The sequence below is a fragment of the Lepidochelys kempii genome, chromosome 11 (genome assembly GCF_965140285.1).
Source record: "Lepidochelys kempii isolate rLepKem1 chromosome 11, rLepKem1.hap1, whole genome shotgun sequence".
NCBI classification, from domain to species: domain Eukaryota; kingdom Metazoa; phylum Chordata; order Testudines; family Cheloniidae; genus Lepidochelys; species Lepidochelys kempii.
The window spans coordinates 71,128,326-71,148,437 of NC_136390.1; the positions used below are offsets into that span (position 1 = coordinate 71,128,326).

Here is a 20,112-nt window from a genome sequence, read left to right on the forward strand (position 1 = left end):
GAGCCAGTCCCAAAGAACATCATGCTAGAGCACACCAGTTGCCAAGGAAGCAAGCAAGATGCAGATTCCATTACTTTTTTCCTGGAAGGGAAGAAGTCTCAGTTCAGGGAATCTGAGTGGATCCTTTGCTTAGAGTGAAAGCAAAGTCCCAGGCTTGTCCAATGAGATGACTACAGGTCTGAATGTTTAGATTGAAGTCTCTGGTGTCCCTTCCAGGGAGTATACAACCAGTCAACTGATGGCTTGATTGCTGTAGCTTCTTCACTTTTCAAAGACAGAGTTAGGGATAACTGGTTTTACAGTTTGATAGAAACAGTTATTCTTTTGCAATTCAACCTAGAATTGTTAAATTCAGACAATACAGAGTTAAGGTGGGAGAAGTAATATATTTTACTGAACTAACTTCTGTTGGTGACGAAGACAAGATTTCAAGCTACACAACGCTTTTCTTTTGACATGTTAATTCTTTTAGTAATTTCTTTGCGACCTCTCAGTTATTGTGGATGGTCCATCTTTAATGATGGTGTCTGCAAATAAATCTCATTATTTTATCTGCCTATCAATACCTGGTGAAGTCTGTTTTACTTGAATTAACAGAAGTAATACAGAAAAGAGAGAGAGAGAGTGTGTGTGTGTATAGAAATAATGCCTTACACAATCACTTTCAAAGTATGCAGTATTATAATAAGATCTGCAAGGGACACTCTCATTCCTGGACAACTTAAACGACAAAAATTAGAGTCAGTCTGATGACCAAAAAAAACCAAAACTCTGAGTTGTATCATGTGCCCGGCTGATCAGACAGGGATCAGAGATATCCATATACAATATTGATATTCTAATGCTGAATCAACATTTAAAGGGCTTGACATTTTTCAGTTAAAGATTTCACTCATTTCAAAGGCACTATACTTAACTCCACTTTCTTTTGCCTTCTGATTTAGGTTCAAAATATTTTGCTTTATGGTACCTTTTGGAATCTGCTGTTAAGTTTCAACTTTCTGCTCTAATTTTTCAAATCTGGCATCCTAAATCCCGGTGACACATCCATTCATTTAGGCAATATTTTCCTTTACATCCGTGTGATGTAAAGATTCCTCATTCTGAGACCTCGTTTTCTTGAGGTGTAATTGTTGATATATTTTTCTTCTTTTCTGAGTTGAGGACATTGTCCCACAAGGAATTCTTCCCCATTGTAAAATGCATTGAGAAAGGTATAAAATTATATATTAGATCGTGGGGACATTAAGAGTTCTGTAGACATACCATATCTGCTGGCCTTTGTTTTCAACTTTTAGAGATTTTAAACAGTTCACAAATGACTCCCCATGATATACAAACTTGACCTAACAATAGCACACACAGAAAGTATGCCTGAAGGATGGAAAACCTAACCTAGAATTCTTTAACTAAAGGAACCAATAAGAAGGCCTCAGTTGCCCTCTTCTTTAGGTGTTAGAAGCAATGTCTCTGATGCAAACAGAAGGACAAAACCTCAGCCTTGGAAGATGTCCTGAATGAGATCAACAGCAGCTATAAAAAGGTATACTTTCTGCAACAGCAGTTTTGATGAGAGCTCAAAGCTTAGTGCTGCTTCAAATGTAGGGAGCAAAAGGCATAAGCAAAGGTACTCATTTACTGATAAGCAAGATGGAAACAAACATTTCTACTACGCTGTCAACCTCAATAAAAGGCAAAGTGATGAAAAATACAAAATTTGGAGACTCAGAATGGAGGCAAATACTTAAGATTTACACTTCCTCTGCCAGAGAAAGTAGAGGCAAATGAGCTGACTATATTCCTTGAAAAATGAATTTCAAATATACTAGACAAGAGTAATCAAGAGCAACAGGACAGAAATGTTGTGGGTTAAAGTTAACAATATAGCCCTAAGAACTTCAGAACATGATCTCTAAGTATTTCATACATTGCTTGCTCAGAGAAACAGAAAAATTGTGCAAAAGTACATGCATTTGAGATTGGGGAGATACCTAGAGCTGAATTTGATGGGTCACTGAGCAAATCGGTTAGATTTTAGTTATGTTACAGCCCTTGATTTGGGCAACTGAAATAATTTTTGGCATTAAGAAGTCCAGTTATATTTTGTTGGTTTGATTTTATATTACATATAAAATAGGGAAAATAGTTGGTTAAACTTTGGCTTTGACATAAATGACAACAAACCCTTTAACATGCTTACTCTTTCTGGTAGCATTGTGAATCAGTTTTACTCCTGCAATACCAACTCCTTCACCTTGTCAGACTGAATTAATTAAACCGCAACAGTTACTGCTGAGATGGTCGCCTGTTTGGTTTCTTTTTCCATAGGTTTGATATAAGCACTTACATCCATAAAACCTGCTATAAAAATATTTGTTATTTATGGTGATAGTGGGTTTCAGGTCTGACAATTGCCTGAAGCACTATAGTGCTCTTTTGCTAGTGAGGAGAACTAATGAAATCAGTTTGACTGACTATGTGTAGCTCTGGATCTCTTTTCAAAATCTGTCTCAAAGATATTTCCACTGAACCTTGCTGAAATGCTGAAACAGGTGTCTACAGAGGCCTGAATATTTTATAAAGGAAAATTTGTTTCAGATACTACAACAGCCATACTACTTGGTTCAGTGGAAGGGTCAGATTAAACCAATTAGTTTATTATTCAGCACTGGACATGAAGTCGGTATATAGTACCATAAACTATTGCACAGAAAACTCACCAGCAAGAGTCAAACATAGGCTAAAGAGAAACAGGAAGATTAGCTAGGATGAGGAAAGAAACCACTGCAGATAAGGCAGCAGAAGACTAAGAGTGACACATAATTGTAGGAAGCTGAAAAGAGGAGAGAGAGAGAGAAGCTGTGAGTTGCAGGAGAGTAGGTAGACATGAGGTCAGGTTAAGTCCATTAAAAGCTGTGAAAATTCAAAAAGGCAGTTTTGGAGTCAGCTACAAGGTGAATATAGAAAAGCAGTGAAGATGCCAAAGGATGGATATGATATGGTCCCACTGCTTGGAGCAAGAGAGAAGGATGCAATGCCATTAAAGGCTGGAAATTCATAAAGACCATACAAAAAGAATTGCATGAGTCAGGCACAAAGATTTCATGGTCTAGATGAGAACAAATTCTAGCTAATGCGGAAAATGTAGGTGTTTTTCTGGGAATGGTTATATGCATTTATTTTAATTCTGAGCTCACAGTAAAGCCAACAAAATCCTGACCAAAAGGGGACAGCTTTTGCACTAACGCAGGAAAATTCCTTGAATCCCTAAATTATTGAATCCCTTTTAAATATAATCTCCAGATGGTTAACATGCCATAAAGATATATTTAGGAATATGTTCAGTGATAAGTAGGCTAAGATTCAGTCACAGGTATTTTTTAGTGAAAGTCACGAAAAGGACGTGGGCAACAAACAGTAAATCATGGAAGCCTGAGATCTGCCACCTGGGGCTAACAGCCCGAGTCCCGGTGTCTGGGGCTGAAGTTGCAGAGGTCACACAAAATCATGGATTCTATGACCTCCATAACCTTAGTGATAAGGAATTAAAAACCCCATTGTGTATCCTTTACTGGAAAGGTTCTTTTTGGCCTACACTGCATTGTATTTTATCAGAAGATAGAAAAAAGGAGGAACTCAAACATTTATGGATCTATACAGAAAATAAGAAATTGGTTTTTAATATTAAACAAGCGGCTGGTCACTGCCAGCCAGTGAAACAAAAAAGCAACAGATTTCCCTTCCCCTGTTTCAGTCTACCCATCCCCTTTAAAGCAGCTGTGTTCAGATTGGTCTCTGCTTTGGTTTCCTCAGAAGAGGAGCACCCTGCCAAAGATCAGGCCAATCATCAGTGTATGGTATTGATCTTTATGTGGATCCTTCTCAAAACATCTATTATTGTTTTCTTTATTTAATAAGCGCCACACAATGCACCACCTCATGTTCCTCCAAGGCACCAGCCAGCTAAGGTCAGCAGGCTACAGCAGGTTGTAGGGATCAGCTCTCACATGTTTCCTTCACATTTAAGCAAAGGGAAAAAAGAATTGTGTTCATGCTTTTGTCTTCTTTCTGATATACTAAAGCCTGAACAGTTGTTTGTTTCCACCTTGTAAAATTTTTTAAAGGTACTTTTCCCTGTTTTCCCCCCCTCCTTTAGAAATAAGAGTAATATCAAGCCTTATCTCTCGTTTTAACTGATGGACACTCTAAAGAACTTGAATGTGGGCTCTGACCACAATTGAAGGAGCTGGGCTGTTTGAATTTTTAACGTTCTCTACTTATCACAGAAAACAGAAAGCAAAGTTTTAAACAGACTGTATACAAATTTCTTTCCATATAAACTGTTCCATTTCAGCAGTGCCCCAAAACTCTGAGTTCTGGGCACCACTGTGATAGGCACCATACAAACATATGTCAGAGACAATTCTTGCCATGAAAAATTTACAATCTAAATAAACAAGACACACAAAGAGTAGGAAGGAATGAGTCATGGAGCAGCAAAGCAGTCCCACTAGTTCTCCATAGAGTCTTCCAGTAAGAGCAGCATAGAAAAGATCTGATATTTGTAATTTAAAAAGCAGGCAAACAACTAAAACAAAAAGCTTATTTTGACTTTCTGTCTGCATTTTAAAATCGGAACTGTTTTTCACTAGTCATTTTTATTTTATTTGCCTGTTTTCATGTGTCCAGGTAATAGATTCAAAACAGACAGACAACTCAATGGTTGTTCCTAGAATAAACATCCCAAATATGCAAGTATTCCATACAGGGCTGGTTGAAAAGAGACTATTTTGTGAAAGTATTTCACAAGAAATGAAGAAAATTCAACGGTGGTATTCATTTGGAGTTTTTTGACAAAACGGAGTTTCACAACTTTTTTCGGGGGTGGGGAAAGAAACAACATAAAATACTTTCTGCCTTCCTCCTGCTTTTGCCAGTGAGAAAAAAAAGCAAGTTAAAGAGTGTTTTCACAATAAAACATAAAACTTTTTAAAAAGTTTCAAAATTATGTTTAACTGAACAACGAAAAGTTCTGTCCAAGTAAAATTTTTCCAAAGTTTCGTTTGTTGAAACAGCGTTTTCTGTTGGGGGAGTTGGCGGGGAGGAGGACAGAATATTCCACCAGCTCTAATGATATATTTTTCCTGACTGAAGTCAGATTCAGAAATTACAAGTTCGAATTTGTTGAGACCCGCTATTTCAGAAGCGATAATGCACACTTCCAAAAATATGAATTAGTCTTTAACAGAAATGAATGTTTAACCACTCACCATTCATGTCACTCACTAACAAAGATCCATTGGGATCTTTGCATTTATTTAAGTGCATATTGTTTTATTATGTTTTCTTAAAATGAGAGGAGCTACACTGACAAAGTACCAAATTCCAATAATCACAGGTTATCTTTCAATCTTGGGACAGTGAAGATACTGCTTATCCCTTCTTCACTACCTCAAAGTAGCTTTCCCATATGCATCCGACGAAGTGAGCTGTAGCTCACGAAAGCTTATGCTCAAATAAATTGGTTAGTCTCGAAGGTGCCACAAGTATTTGTTTTCTTTTTGCAAATACAGACTAACACGGCTGCTACTCTGAAACATTTCCCATAAATGTGACTGGTGTCATTTTTAGTGTCACCAGAAATCTTTACATTGAAACAAAATTTGGCATTTGTTATTCTAGGAGATGCAGCTGGAATTTTTTTAAACGTGAATTTTGGGGCAAAAATATCATACTGACAAGTATGACCAAACAGCTCAAGTGTCATGCCAAAAGCTATTTCCAACAAAGCCCTGGCCTTCCCATTTTGGGTAAAAGCAGAGTCAAGGTTATATAGTTCAGTTATAGAATAATATGAGCATCTGTAATTAAGTGCAAATGCTAAACATAAGAATCTATGAAACCAGAAAGCCAGACCAGCTCTTATGTATTTATTTACACTCAAATCTAGAGAGCGGAGAAAAAAAAGAAAAAAGAAAGCACACAGCTGCCATCCCAAAAACAGACCTCCCATCTGCCACCCACGATTTGCATGTCACCTTCTCCAGGCTCATTTGTACTTCATTAACTGCCATTGACTTAACAAGATTTATGCAAATGACACCATAGGAGCTCGCTAACTCCCACTGCAATCAAGTGATTATGTATGTACAATTCTCCACAGCAATGAAAAATTAATACATGACAAGCCCACTCACCGCTGAGCTTCTTGCTTTTATTTTTGTTGTTGTGATTTTTTTTACTTGAATATGTCCTACTAATGGAGGTTTAGCAAGATCACAAAAACAAACAAAATGAACCTTCCCAAAACATTCCAACTACAGAAGCTTAGTAGGAAGCATATGAATCTAAAAAAAAAAAAAATGGCTTGACTGATAAAGAGTTTTTAGAAAATTCACTCTCTCTGCAGGAAACAAAGCTTAATTCTCATAAATGTTTTTCAACAGAGAGTAGACTGGGTTATTTTTCCTATTTCATCTTGCATTAACCATTTATCTTAACCTTATTACAACAGCGAAGCCAGCAAAAGCTATAGTAAAGTTGCTTAAGTCCTTCCATTTTAAGCCCCTATTTCTTAGTTGTTCATAATCTTCCAGAAATTTCAACTTTTTGGTTGAAATTTTTCTGGCTTCTGCTTGACTGGTACACAGAGTGGAATACAGTAATACAAGATACTATACGTGGATATCTAAGGTTGCTGGAAGAATCTATTCTTGAATCTGAGAAATAGTATGTGTTCATGTAATTAAAGCATGTATTATAATGCACACACAGAGGGGAAGAGTGAAATTTGCGTGCATCTTTTTTAATTCTTGATTTTTGAGGTATTAACTGTGCAATCTTATTCTTTTATCATAATTTTGTTTTTGTTTGTTTGTTTTTAATGGAAAATCATGGAACACACAGCTATTCGTGCCAGCTGACAGGGCTAATGCTACTCTCTAGTTAAGTAAAGCTAGCTTCCCATCTTAAACCTGATTTTCAGCTCCCCTAAATTCCTGAAAAGAAACTGACCTTCCTGAAATTTCAGATGCTATATTTCATACTAGAGTAAATTTGGTAAAAATTAGCACAGAAGTTTTCAAATTATAGTGTTTTGAAAAGTTACATTAAGTTCACTATTGGTTAATTTTTTTGGTTGGGGAAGTTATTCACAATAGCTTCAAAATGGCTCAGGCTAAACATTCCAAATGGCTGTTTTGTTTTGTTGACACTGAATGAAAAAATGTTTTTTAGTATTTCTGGAGAAGAAAGGAAAGACATTCACTGGAGAAATAATGAAGATACATTATAAAAGTATCAAGACAATTTGTGATACCCCAGATGAAGATAAGCAAAAAAGGGCTTAACTAAGCTCCGGGTTATAAAAAGTAGCCATAGGCACATCCAGCCCATCAGGTTAGAAAGTAAGGAAGAACTGGAAAAATTAAGATTATATACTGCTTTAAAAGAATTTAGTAGATGAAGGGCTGTTTGCTTTCTCCCTGGCTGAAGCCATCTATGGCAAGCTGGAGGTTTTTTGGAGAAGGCTGAGGCAAGCCCTGATTCTCAATCTAGGCACATTAGACTGGAGCAGAGATATGTTCCGCACAACATAATGCACTTTAAGTGGCAAACTGCAACATTCAGGGTTTTCCCCTCTCCTTATTCAGAAGATTGTTGAGCGCAAGACATCACTCCTGTGGACCTCGTACCCATCCAGATGTATATATGTTGCTCATTTAAAGGACTGGGAAACCACAAACAAAAAGCATAAGCCAGATCTACACTACATATGTTTGCCAGCATAACTATGCAGGTCAGGGATGTGGTTTGACTGACATTGCTGTACCGAGATAAGCTTTGCCAGCAAAAGCAGTTTTGCTGGTATATACTGTCCAGCATTGGAGTGTTTTACCTATACAGTATATGAGCATAGCTACACCAGCAAAGTGTTCCCAGTGTAGACCTGGCCTTAGAGAAGAATCAAGGTTGAGAGTGGGTTTCCCTGCAGTCTAACATCCAAAACGAGATTACATTTTCTAGACAACAAAATCTAGACCTTTTAAAAAGGTTAGAACATCTGAACAAGAACAGTTAAGGGATCCTGTCTGTTCCTCCCTGACATGGAATCCTTCACTCATTGATTCACACACCTGATTAACACTGTCCACCCAACCTTAATGTTGTCCTTTAGAACAGGAGAGAATAAAGCCCTATTTCTTACTTATGGGATCCATTTCTAATCTCCTAGAAATCTGCATATTTCCCCCCCAGATTTTAGGGAGCAACACCAAGGCTGGGTAACTATATAATTCAGATGAAATGACTGATGAAGAACCATCCAGGAGAAGTAGGGGATCAAGGTGGATCCATTAACCCTTCCCTTCAACGTCTGAACTTTTTTACATGGTGTAGAATGCAATCTTTTGCCAGGGGTTGGGGGAGTCAGAATCCATTGTAACATAATTTCAACCATAATTCTATAGCAAAGTTTTTTTTATTCGCAAGTAAGTACGACTGCACAAACACTACCATGAAACTCGCCCCCTTCTCGCCAGTGATGATGAGCTTAGACTCATGGAGGAAAGGCTATTTTCTGTCTTGCTCCTAAAGCACTGGCTTGCTAGCCCATCTGCACATTGTTACAGTGATGATTGCCATATAAGAACTTACATAGTGTCGAAAAATAGCATTGACAACAGATCTGGAAAAAAGCTACAGGCTTTTAAAGAAGGCCCAGTGGCCTAATGAAAGACTGCATGTGCACAAGTAAAGCTGGCAAAGCCATTACTCACAAGAGCAGTTTAAGGAATGGTCCTCCAGTCACAGGACCTTTAGCATAGCTGGAGTCACTGATGGACAATAACCTCTAGTATGAGGCAGTGTGGCAAGGTCACAATTGGGCTAATAGGAGGATAAATACAGGAAAATATGGGGATGAAATAGAATTTTTTTTAACAACAATACAAGATGATATTCTTGCAACAGAGAGGTTATGAATATTGCAATCTGTACTGCACTTCCTGAAGTAAAATGGATTTATCTTTCTACCTCCCTACCATTTCCTTTTCATTGAAATAAACTAATGCTATATTGTTTTTTTTTAACCACTGCATGTAAAAGTAAATGAAGTATTACTCAAGTTCTTATTTCTAAGAGACTTCTTTGTTGTATCTACCAGCCTCTTTCACAACAGTGAAATTAGAAAATAAACTTAACAGTGAAACTTCTCAGACAAGATTTTTGAACACTGCTTCTGAGCTATCTCCAAGTGCTTGTAATCTGTAAAGCCTCAGAACAATATAGCCATGTTAACAATTTATCTAGATGCAGTTGTAACTAAGGATTCAGTGCTAATGAAAAACGACACTCTAAACAATTAGGCAAGTGTGACAGACATCCCATATTCAGGAATCTTTTCCGTATTCAGTGTATGGGAGGAGGAATGAATATGTGGGAGTACTTATCTGAATAAGAAGACTTAAAGAGGACTTAATAGCAAGATCATTCACCACATTCAGAGTTTCAAGCACTGAATAATATTTTCCGACTTATGGCTGACACAAGTTTTGAAAACGACGCATATGGAGCAAATTAGCTTTAAATAAATTGTGTTACATTTTTAATAAACTGACAGCCTCAAACTAATATCTCTTTATTTTAACGGTTATTGAAAATTTCTCAGTTCGTATGTCTAGTGTTTCCAATACTTAACATTTCCAATATGAAAAACTAAGTAGTAACCTCAAAGATTATTTACATCTTATGAAGGAAAATAACTGAAGAAAGAAAGTTGTCAGGCAACCCCTATGGAAAATGAAAAAACAGATTAAAATCTGCCCATCAATTGACAATCTATTCAAAAATAGGAATAGAAGGAAGAATAGAGGAATAGAGAGCTTAGATTCTCTGAGCTATTCTTTAGTTTTAGATAAAACTAAAGAATTATAGTAAAGACCTACGCAAGGACTTAGTATTCAAGTAATGCCCTGAACAAGGCAAGGGTCAGTGGTGCCAAAGCTCCACCCAACACTCACTGGTCTGTAAGTGTCAATCTCCACTGGGTGGCGTAGGTAAGTGAGCTGCTTTCATTCATACATTCGACGAAGTGCCCTTGTTTGGCCAGGGTACTGTTTTTTCCCTAATGCTTCCTAATTTATGTAACTCAGGCTATGTCTACACTACTAGTGCTACAGCAGCACAGTTGCAGCATTGTAGCTACACCACTGTACAACAGACACTTACCACAGTGACGGAAGGGGTTTTTCGTCACTGTAGTAAATCCACCCCCTCACGAGGCGGTACCTAGACTGATGGAAGAATTCTTCCATCGACCTAGCTACATCTACAGTGGGGGTTAGGTTGACCTGTGTCACACAGCGCATGACATCTTTCACAGCCGTGAGCAATATAGCTTGGGCAGCTTAAGTTTTAGGTGTAGACCAGGCCATAGCGACCTGTGATGGGCTTACTGATTTTAAGTGCAGATTACGATCTATAAAATGGAAAAAAGCCACATGCCAAATCCTGTGCAAATTCAATCTCCTACTGAGAGTTTGCAGAGCTGAAACTCATTGATGGTGGGTGCTGTGATAAAGCCGTGCAATCTTACTTCGCCTTGCTCCCCCAATCCTGCTTGCACTAGGCTGAACAGGAAAAATCTTCTGACTAGTGACCCACTGGATAATTTGCTTACATTTTTGGTGAACAGGGGTTAATAAATGAAAATCATTCCCCAAAGACTGGGGGAGAAAAGTGACACCCCCTCAACACCCAGTGAGATAATCATCAGCCACTGGAGTCTTCAAACCAAGAGGTAAGAGCTCTGTGAAACAGAAGACGACTTTATTGTATGCAGTGGATATTTTATTACAACCCTGCAAGAGATGTTTTTGCTCTGTGTATGCATTACCCTAAGATAGCCTCTGAAGAGTCCATTTTAGCTTAGATTCTTCTGACCCCCTCAGTGTAACTGAGCTCTAGAAAGAATGGCACCTACAATTTTGAATACATGTGCATCAACAATATTCCTCAGTTTCTCCCATTTGTGCTTTTGCATTAAAAGTAGCGGCCCCATTTCATTACATAGTGCTGAAATTTAAAACTCTGTATCTACTCAAAAATATTATTGAGCCTACCACAGCTAATACCATGGCAAGTGCTAGAATTTTTTTTTCCTCTCACCCCATCCCCCCTCCAGTTCTGGAATTTCCTCCACTCCCTGCAGTGCCAAATGTAGAGAGTTTGTGTACTGGAATCACACAATAGCAACATGCCTGATTACATTTGTCTACTAAAAATCTATAGTGATAATAGCACACAATTTCACTACGTGAGGTGCCAAAAAAAAATTTTAAACTGCTTTTTAGAAAACAAAATGCCACATACAAGTAGAGCGCAAAAGCAAAACAGGAGAACATAGCCTTGCCAGCAAGATGATGTAGGAATGAGAGGAGTCCCTGCCCAAGCAGGGAGGGGGAAAATTGACCTATAGAAAGCAACAAAAGAAGAATTTGTGGCAGCTGTGAAGGAAGGGAAGAATCTCTTGTCTTTCACTTGGCACCTTTTCTACTAACATAATGGCAACTCACATTTGAAAAGAATTTGCAACTAGTGCTAACAAAACTGTCTGTAAACTATCCCACACAAATGCTCAAAATGCTCAGCTCTCGCAGCTGCATGATTTCCGATTAAATTATATTGAACAAGTCAATTATTCCATTCTGCACTGCAGATTCCAATATTATCTTTCCCTTATGAAGCAGTGCACACAGTAACAATTTAGCATCCAGTTTCTGGGCTAATGAAAGTGCATCTAGGCTAGTAAAAACAGGCCAAAACAAATCCTTGAATTCAAGTCCTGTTGTGTAATGGGGAAGTTTAATTAAGGCCACAGATTACAGCTGTAAATGTTCTCTTATATAATAAGGTCTAAATGAAACTGAACCTAATCAAAGTTACAATTCCTTCATTAGCAAATTACAAACAAGAGCACACAGCTGACACACCGGCTATGATTATCACAACTAATTGCCTCGTTGTTACAAACCAGCCTGAAACAGTGTTCAGATGTCCGTCTGCAACAGCAAATTAGGGCCACATCAGGCTATTTCTGCTATCACAAGGGGCTCTTGTACAGCGATCTGATTTACCCCTGTCGACTGGCAGCAAACGACCCAATCAAAGCATTCTCTACAAAGGCAGGCTTTGAAGCCAGCTCAGCCTAGAAACATGCTCCATATGCAGGCCGGCAGACTGCACTTCATTAGGCCTGTTGTCACATTTTCCCTCTTCTTATTCTAATGATCCTATTTTAATACACACAGGAACCTCTCCTAATTGATGTCAAGTGAGTGACTTCCACATTCATCACCAGAGCACATCAAACAAATCTTGGCACACAGGCCCAGCATCATAGTGTTTAAGACCCGAGGTGTGTCTCTAACTATAGGAAAGCAAAAAAGCAGCATACCTGTTTAATTGGGATTGCACGGCCACTTCCAATGCTATCTGTTCTGCTCTCCAGGACTTTCTTCTCTTTGTCTGGATCACTCCCTTTCCGAGACTGCAGAGCAAAACGAAAGTTCACACTCTGTTAAACATTTCGGTTGACACAGAGGGGATGCCCTGTTTAAACCATTGTTTTGAATATGTATTTTGAAATAAAAGAACGTAGATCTTAAAATGGTGCGACAATCATGTAATCTTGTTTATTTTATTTCTAAGGTATCTTCCCAATACTGTCCTCCTCCACCTAGATTTGAAAATTTGTTAAGTTTTGAAGTGCTCATATTTCAATTACTGGAAATCAAGAGGTCAGATAGGAAAATAATGCTTACCAAGAGAACACACTTCAGAAACTGCCTATAATAGCTCCAAGGAAGAAAGAGGGTTCTAACTTCTTACTAAGAAACCCTACTACATAAATGTATATATTTAAGTAATGTCTGAATGGTTCAAAATGCTATTAACTACTCAACTGTGTGATTCTATGATGCACCCTTGATTATATCAAGTTTCATTTTCCCCCCTATTTCTTTTGAATGGTTACAAAATAGTAACTTCAAAGTCAACCTAGCAGCCGATGCTGGAAAAATCCAATCTCTTTTGGCAAAGTGTAAGAGCACTGAGAAGCAAACTCTCGAATGGGGGGGGGGGGGAGAAGAGAAGTTTAAAAAAGTCTGTAAATTGTTTTATTACGATGTAAATGAAATACAAGCTCCACCTATTCAAGAATTGTTTTAGGGGCTGGGGATTTGCAGTGTAATTTTGTCTGGCCATTAAGTAAACACAATGAAATTTAACAAATACTCTAGATCCTTGTTCTTTACAGTGAGATATGTGCAAGCACGATGATTTTCTGACAGATTTATTTTATTATGAGAGAAGGATCTGAGAGTCATCCTCCTTAATAACTGTGCTGACAAGTGACAACTTCACTCCATTACTTTCCAATGGGAATATTACTCACATAAAATTCAAAATGGGGAAACATTTTCATGTGAGTTTCAAATCGCCAATGATATATGAAATGAATACACTTGTGGTGTCCAGCATCACAGTGGAGAGCTAATGAAAACCAGAGTAATGCAAGATGCTGCTTTGGATTTTCAATACAGTTAAAAAGAGATGTCAGAATAGACACTGAAAATAGGGGCGTAGACTAGAATCATGTATAGAATCATGCTCGTTTTCCATAGTAGGTTAGCCAGCCGGTGAAGGGATACAAGGAAGGAAGGAAGATCACCCAGCACACTTGCCTTGAGGGGGGAAGAGAGAAAAAAGAGAAAGATTCCAAGTAACAGCATTCTACTGAGCACATTTACCTACCAGGGGACCTGTGCTATTCCTGACTCTATGCGAGTAGGCTAGTTACTGTGGTTCAGGGTTGTGAAAGACATGCCAGGGAATTAAATAAAGAATAACTGAGGCAAAGCAAAACAAGTGGGACGGATGAGATCCAATTTCCAGGATAACGAACCATTGCTTCTCTTCTTTAAAATAGATTTCAGGGAGCTGAGGAAGGTAGCCAGTCCATCCTTTAAAAGGGACATTATTAACTTGATATATTTTAAATCTGATTTAAAAAAGAAAAACGGTTTCTGATGGAGCACACCTTAAGTACTATGTACTGATTTAAAAAAAATCTGTATGTACAATGGTTTTTCTGCTCCCCTATACATCTTTGTAAGGGTCTTTTCAGCAAGGGAATTATTAATTGAACATAAAGGGAAAACAGTGAAAGTTACTGTACACTAGGTGCTGTCAAATGCACAAAGTAAACATAATAGATTTTTTTGCTAGTCTATTAGCTAGTTATAATAAACTTAGCTATTATTTTTAACTATGGTAAACACAAAATTTTCAGACAAATGCAGATTTCAATTTGGAAATGGTTCTTTAACTCATCAAATTGTGCCAATGCGGTACCGAGATCCCTAAACAGTGATACATTTTATATGCTGCAGTATACAGAAACAGAAGTTGACAATGCAGTGGCAGCATTCATAATGAATTCTCTATGTTTAATAGTTTAACTACTCTTTCCTTAGTAGTTCTACTAACATTTCATTAAGGAAGTATAAAAATATAACAAGGAGTCCGGTGGTACCTTAAAGACTAAGATTTATTTGGGCATAAGCTTTCGTGGGTAAAAATCCCACTTCTTCAGATACATGGAGTGAAAATTACAGATGCAGGCATATTTAACATCTAATATTTAACATTTAGCATCTGTAATTTTCACTCCATGCATTTAAAGAAGTGGGTTTTTTACCCATGAAAGCTTATGCCCAAATAAATCTGTTAGTCTTTAAAGTGCCACTGGACCCTTGTTGTTTTTGTAGAGACAGACTAATACGGCTACCCCCGATATAAAAATATAACACCAAAATAATGATTAAACAAACACCACCTTGCACTGGCATTCTATGTGGTCCATTGCTACTTTGGATCAGACACAGCCTGGACAGAACTACAGCGAACCCTAATATCTAAACTTACTATCCTTTCACAATCAGTTATTCAGAATATACTTTCTTTGGTGCAGAAAGTGTTTTATTATGTATGTGTACAGCACCTTCGACAATGCAGACCCAACCCTGATTAGGAAGTCTGGGTATTACCAGAATATCAGTAATAATGAGAAAGAGGTCTAGGTAGGACAACGGCTACACGTACTAATCTTTAAGTGCCACTTCAGTGCTGAAGAGGTAGCGATTTTAATTTAGAATCACTATAGAGTCACTCTTAAAATTGTGCATTATATAATAATGATATATAATATCATTATATAATAATGATATAACTGATAGTTAAGTTCATATGAGAAACCAGATGCTTCTACTGACATTCCATTGGCTGGAGGCTCATTCAGATCAGGTGTGTAATCAGAGAAATAGTTACTATCCAAAGCCAGGTTTTGGATAGGAGTAGTATTAGTCATATAGGTTGAAGTACACCATAGGCAGAAAACCTATGCATATCTTAAATCCTAATATGAGAGCTACAAACAGATGTATTTACTATTAGTGGATGAAATTCAAGATACAAGACACTTGCAGAAATGATGCATTCATTGATCCATTATGCTGTCAATGGAAAAAATAAACACTGCAACAACTCTGATTTCAAAAGTTGATGTATAGCGAAGAGTGAGAAGACCAGTTGCTGCATATACAATAGAATCATAGAATATAAGGGTTGGAAGGGACTTCAGGAGGTCATCTAGTCCAACCCCCTGCTCAAAGCAGGACCAATCCCCAATTTTTGCCCCAGATCCCTAAATGGCCCCCTCAAGGATTGAACTCACAACCTAGGGTTTAGCAGGCCAATGCTCAAACCACTGAGCTATCCCTCCCTGCAATACTGTTACTTGATTATTTTTTAAATTCTTCAAACCCATCCTCACTCTAAACTCATAAATAGGCATGAGGTCACTTCATCCATTTATCATTTAAAACCATTTGGTAGAAGGGTTCCCTTCCCCTCCAATGCTAACTGAAAACTGTGCGGGGGGGGGGGGGGGGGAGGAGGAGGAGAACATATCCTGTCTGACAACCAGTGTCAAGTTTAGTCAAACTGATATCATAGAATCATAGAATATCAGGGTTGGAAGGGACCCCAGTAGGTCATCTAGTCCAACCCCCTGCTCAAAGCAGGACCAATTCCCAGTTAAATCATCCCAGCCAGGGCTTTGTCAAGCCTGACCTTAAAAACCTCTAAGGAAGGAGATTCAGCAGGTATCCCACAATCTATTGCAAAAATTCCCAGAATGTGCAGCCGCAGCTTGGCACCCTGGGATGCTCCGTTACACACTTCTATCAGTATAGGCCGGATGCAACGTTTTGTGAGCAATGTAGCTCAAAGCAGGGCATGTACATAATCGGCTTAAACCAAATCCAAACCTGTTCAGGCCTCTGCTGCAGTCACTCCTCATCAGACGCTGGGATTGGCAGTAGGTGCTTAAGGGAGTTAGGTGCCTGATTCTCATTGGAATCAATAGGAATTGGGCACCTCATTCAGCATCTCGGCCTTAAACTAACTGGCTCTACTCTGAACCGGAGATGAGTCTTTGGATAGTTTGGATCGGGATTTGAACCTCCAGAGTTCAGGGTTTCCACTGAAGAACTTCTCATCCCCATGTTACTTTGTATCTACCTAGGAACCTATTCTACCCTAGCTATATCGTTAACCATGCTACTCTAGTAAATCCTATGTACACTGACACTGTATCTTATAGTTACCTAAGATCCATCCAACTAAACCCTTGCCCCCTGCCAAAAAAACCTTCCAAAACCGTAACTAAGTCAGAATTTTCTTATGTTATAAAACTGCAGTGAGAACTGAATCCCTGTTCCTCACCACAGTACTAATGGAAAAGTATCTGCCATCTATTCACTCAATAATATTATTCCAAGTGGCTAGATAGTTGGCATTAATTCATAGAATCATAGAATATCAGGGTTGGAAGGGACCTCAGGAGGTCATCTAGTCCAACCCCCTGCTCAAAGCAGGACCAATCCCCATTTTTTGCCCCAGATCCCTAAATGGCCCCCCTCAAGGATTGAACTCAGAACCCTGGGTTTAGCAGGCCAATGCTCAAACCACCGAGCTATCCCTCCCCCATGGATCCATGCTTTTACACAAAGTTTTTGTAAAAACTGTAGTATATAGTACTACATAATTAAATTACCTTCCATGTGTCACACAAGTAGATCACTTTAAAAGGTGTCTAAAACTTGGTTTTAAGATTATTTATACAAACTTTTATGCCAATTACCTATTACTGGACAGCAATGAACTTTCATGATTATAAGAGGGGTTTCCCCTCCAAAATAAAGGTTTATGCAGGGCCAATAGTTAAACAATATTAAGTATTATTCAATATCAGTAGTGTAATAGTTAATACAGGGGTTTTATCAATGAAAACGGAGGGTTTTGTTTATTATGACTACAGAATATTTATCTTTTTTTAATAAAAGATTTTAAACTTTAAAATACTTTTTTTTGGCAAACAGATTTTTAGTCAGTTGGCTTATAGCAGACAGAGGTTACTTTACATGTTCTTTTATAACTCTCTCCTTTAAGATAGGAAATGCATAAAAAAACATTTACGCATCTCTTCTGCCTATTCCAGTTTAGGCCATCCTTAGTTTTCTATATCACAACTACTATACATATAATCATCCCCCCTGTATCCTATTCATATTTAGGACAAGAGCAAGCTGGCAGGCTTTTCTAAATGGAGCTGTAACAGTTTTCAATTGTGGAGTACTTTCAAATTTATTATCCTGCATTCAGTTCCTAGGATGACACTGACATCTAGTGGAGTTAATAATTCACAAGATCTAAATTTAAAAATCAAAACAGACCACTTTATAAAAGGTCAGAGCACAATTCTGACAAGCTTTCAGATACCATTATTTTTTAAAATGCTTTTTTCATATCTAGATATTAATCCATTGTAACTTTAACTACTTGTATGACGTTCTAAGGCCTGTCTATATTGACACAACTTTAAACAGATTGTGTAACAGGTTGGTACTACACATGATTTGTGTCCAATATGGTTTATACTCTGTAACCATGTCAGGTAACAGTGTTTTGCACTCATCAAAGGTCTAGGCTGGCACATGGCTGTCTTCTTATAAATAGTTCAGCATACTGTTTTTCTAAAGACCCCCCCCAGCTGTACGTGCAACCAGTCTGGTCCCTCCTTCCTGCCAGCCAGCGTACACCTTCCTACACACAGCTAGCGGTGCTCTGTGTATGTTCCTGGGGCACTCTGTCCCTTGATGAGGCACTATGGGACTTCTTCCCAGACGGCACAGACACAAACACACTGAGGTAGAACTTGACCGACACACGGCTGTGATGAGAAAAGAATGTGTGTGTGGACAGAAATCAACTGTTATAACCCTGTCAGAAGAAAGAAAAGGAGGACTTGTGGCACCTTAGAGACTAACCAATTTATTTGAGCATGAGCTTTCGTGAGCTACAGCTCACTTCATCGGCTGCTGTAGGTCACGAAAGCTCATGCTCAAATAAATTGGTTAGTCTCTAAGACGTCACAAGTCCTCCTTTTCTTTTTGCGGATACAGACTAACACGGCTGCTACTCTGAAACCTGTCAGAATAGAGTTTCAAAACTAAGTACAAAACCACAATTGTATTTGTCTTAGAAAAATGGCACACAATGGAATACTCCTATCACAACCACAATACTAAACACATTAAAATTCTTCAATTATTTACATTTCCCTAAATACTTATGCAGGAACATAGGAACTGCCATACTAGATCTGATTAATGTTCCACCCACTCCACTATCCTGTCTCCTACAGTGGCCAATGTCAGATGCTTCAGAAGAAAATACACATAATTAGGATCTCTCCCAGAATTAAAAGAATGTGATGAAGAAACATGAATTGAGATATTGTATTTTTAAGCCAGTATGGAACAGTTTAGTTTTCTGGTACCATGTATAACTTACCTTGCAGAGACCCCAACTCAGAATTTTCTCTCAATATATACTGGATGCTTCCACAGTTGAAATCAGTAGTTTTTTTTTTTTTTCCTGATCAGTTGTTTTGGACCAGAGGTCCAGAATTCTCATTGCTAACTCAGAAGGTGACAAAACTGGAGAATTTAGGCTTGAACAGAGACACCTGGGAATCAAAGTCATGTATCTATGATATGGAATGTTTAACCTGCTAGGGCTTTATAACATATTGCAGAAGCTTCAGAATATCCTGAACAGAAATTGTTCCACTAGTAAATGATCAGTTTCATAACAGCGAAATACCTGGACCATGCTAGGAAACGTCACTGTGTCTAGATGAGTTTTCCAACATAAAGGAAAACCTCAAAAATCTTCAGACTTTTGCCTTGAAACTAGCAGAACCTTCCTGGTACATCTATTTAGACTAGACTAGCTTGGCTTAGCAGGATCTAAGTTTAGTCAGTCGTCAAACTTAAACAGCAACATTTTCTTCTCTGGGTCACTCACCGTGAAGAGGTTGGAGCGGCGCTTGGACTGTTTACGAACGGGTGTTGGAGTGTTGGCAGTGGGAGGAACATCAATCCGTAGCTCCTTCTGACTGGTGCTTGGAGTTGATGGAACAGAGGAGGAATAATCACTTAAGCTCCCTCCTCCATTACTGGTCTGCAATGATTAAAGTTAGTTTTAACAGTGTTATGCTGCTTTTAAGCAACCTCCAATTCACAGCATTATCTACTTAACCCTCAAATGGAAGAATGGTGTCTTGGCTTACCAAATTAGTGATACCTATCCTAGGAGCACTTGATAGCACTGTTAAACTTTTTTTAAAAAATGCCATTTCCATTCACCTCAGAGAAAAATATGATGTTTCTGCTGCTAAGGTAGATACATTTTCATCTTCCACAATGTGACAAATTCATTTAAAAACTTGTTTCAGTATATTGTAAAGCAATACATTTTTCAAGACATATTAAAAATAAAAGCTTGATTTTCCCACTTCAAGTTTGGTAGACACTTGGAGCCACATTCGCCCCTGGTTATATGCAGAAACACTCTAAGGTCTTGCTTTCAGCCAGAGAGCAGGTACGGATTCCAAGTTAAGTTTAGAGACCTCAAGAGACGCATTTT

At 38.2% G+C, this 20,112-nt stretch overlaps 1 protein-coding gene across 8 annotated transcripts in view; it reads right to left on the reverse strand.

The window, feature by feature from the left end:
- AGAP1 (ArfGAP with GTPase domain, ankyrin repeat and PH domain 1) overlaps positions 1-20,112 on the reverse strand; it is a 694,311-nt gene that overhangs the window by 304,697 nt on the left and 369,502 nt on the right. For 7 of the 8 annotated variants that reach the window (XM_073306802.2, XM_073306800.2, XM_073306804.2 and 4 more), the window contains 2 exons: positions 19,492-19,647; positions 12,455-12,547 (listed from right to left, as the gene is read on the reverse strand). In XM_073306802.2, the coding sequence (XP_073162903.1) occupies positions 12,455-12,547; positions 19,492-19,647 (249 nt within the window). The remainder of the gene's footprint in view (positions 1-12,454; positions 12,548-19,491; positions 19,648-20,112) is intronic. The other variant, XM_073306803.2, reaches the window with a different exon arrangement.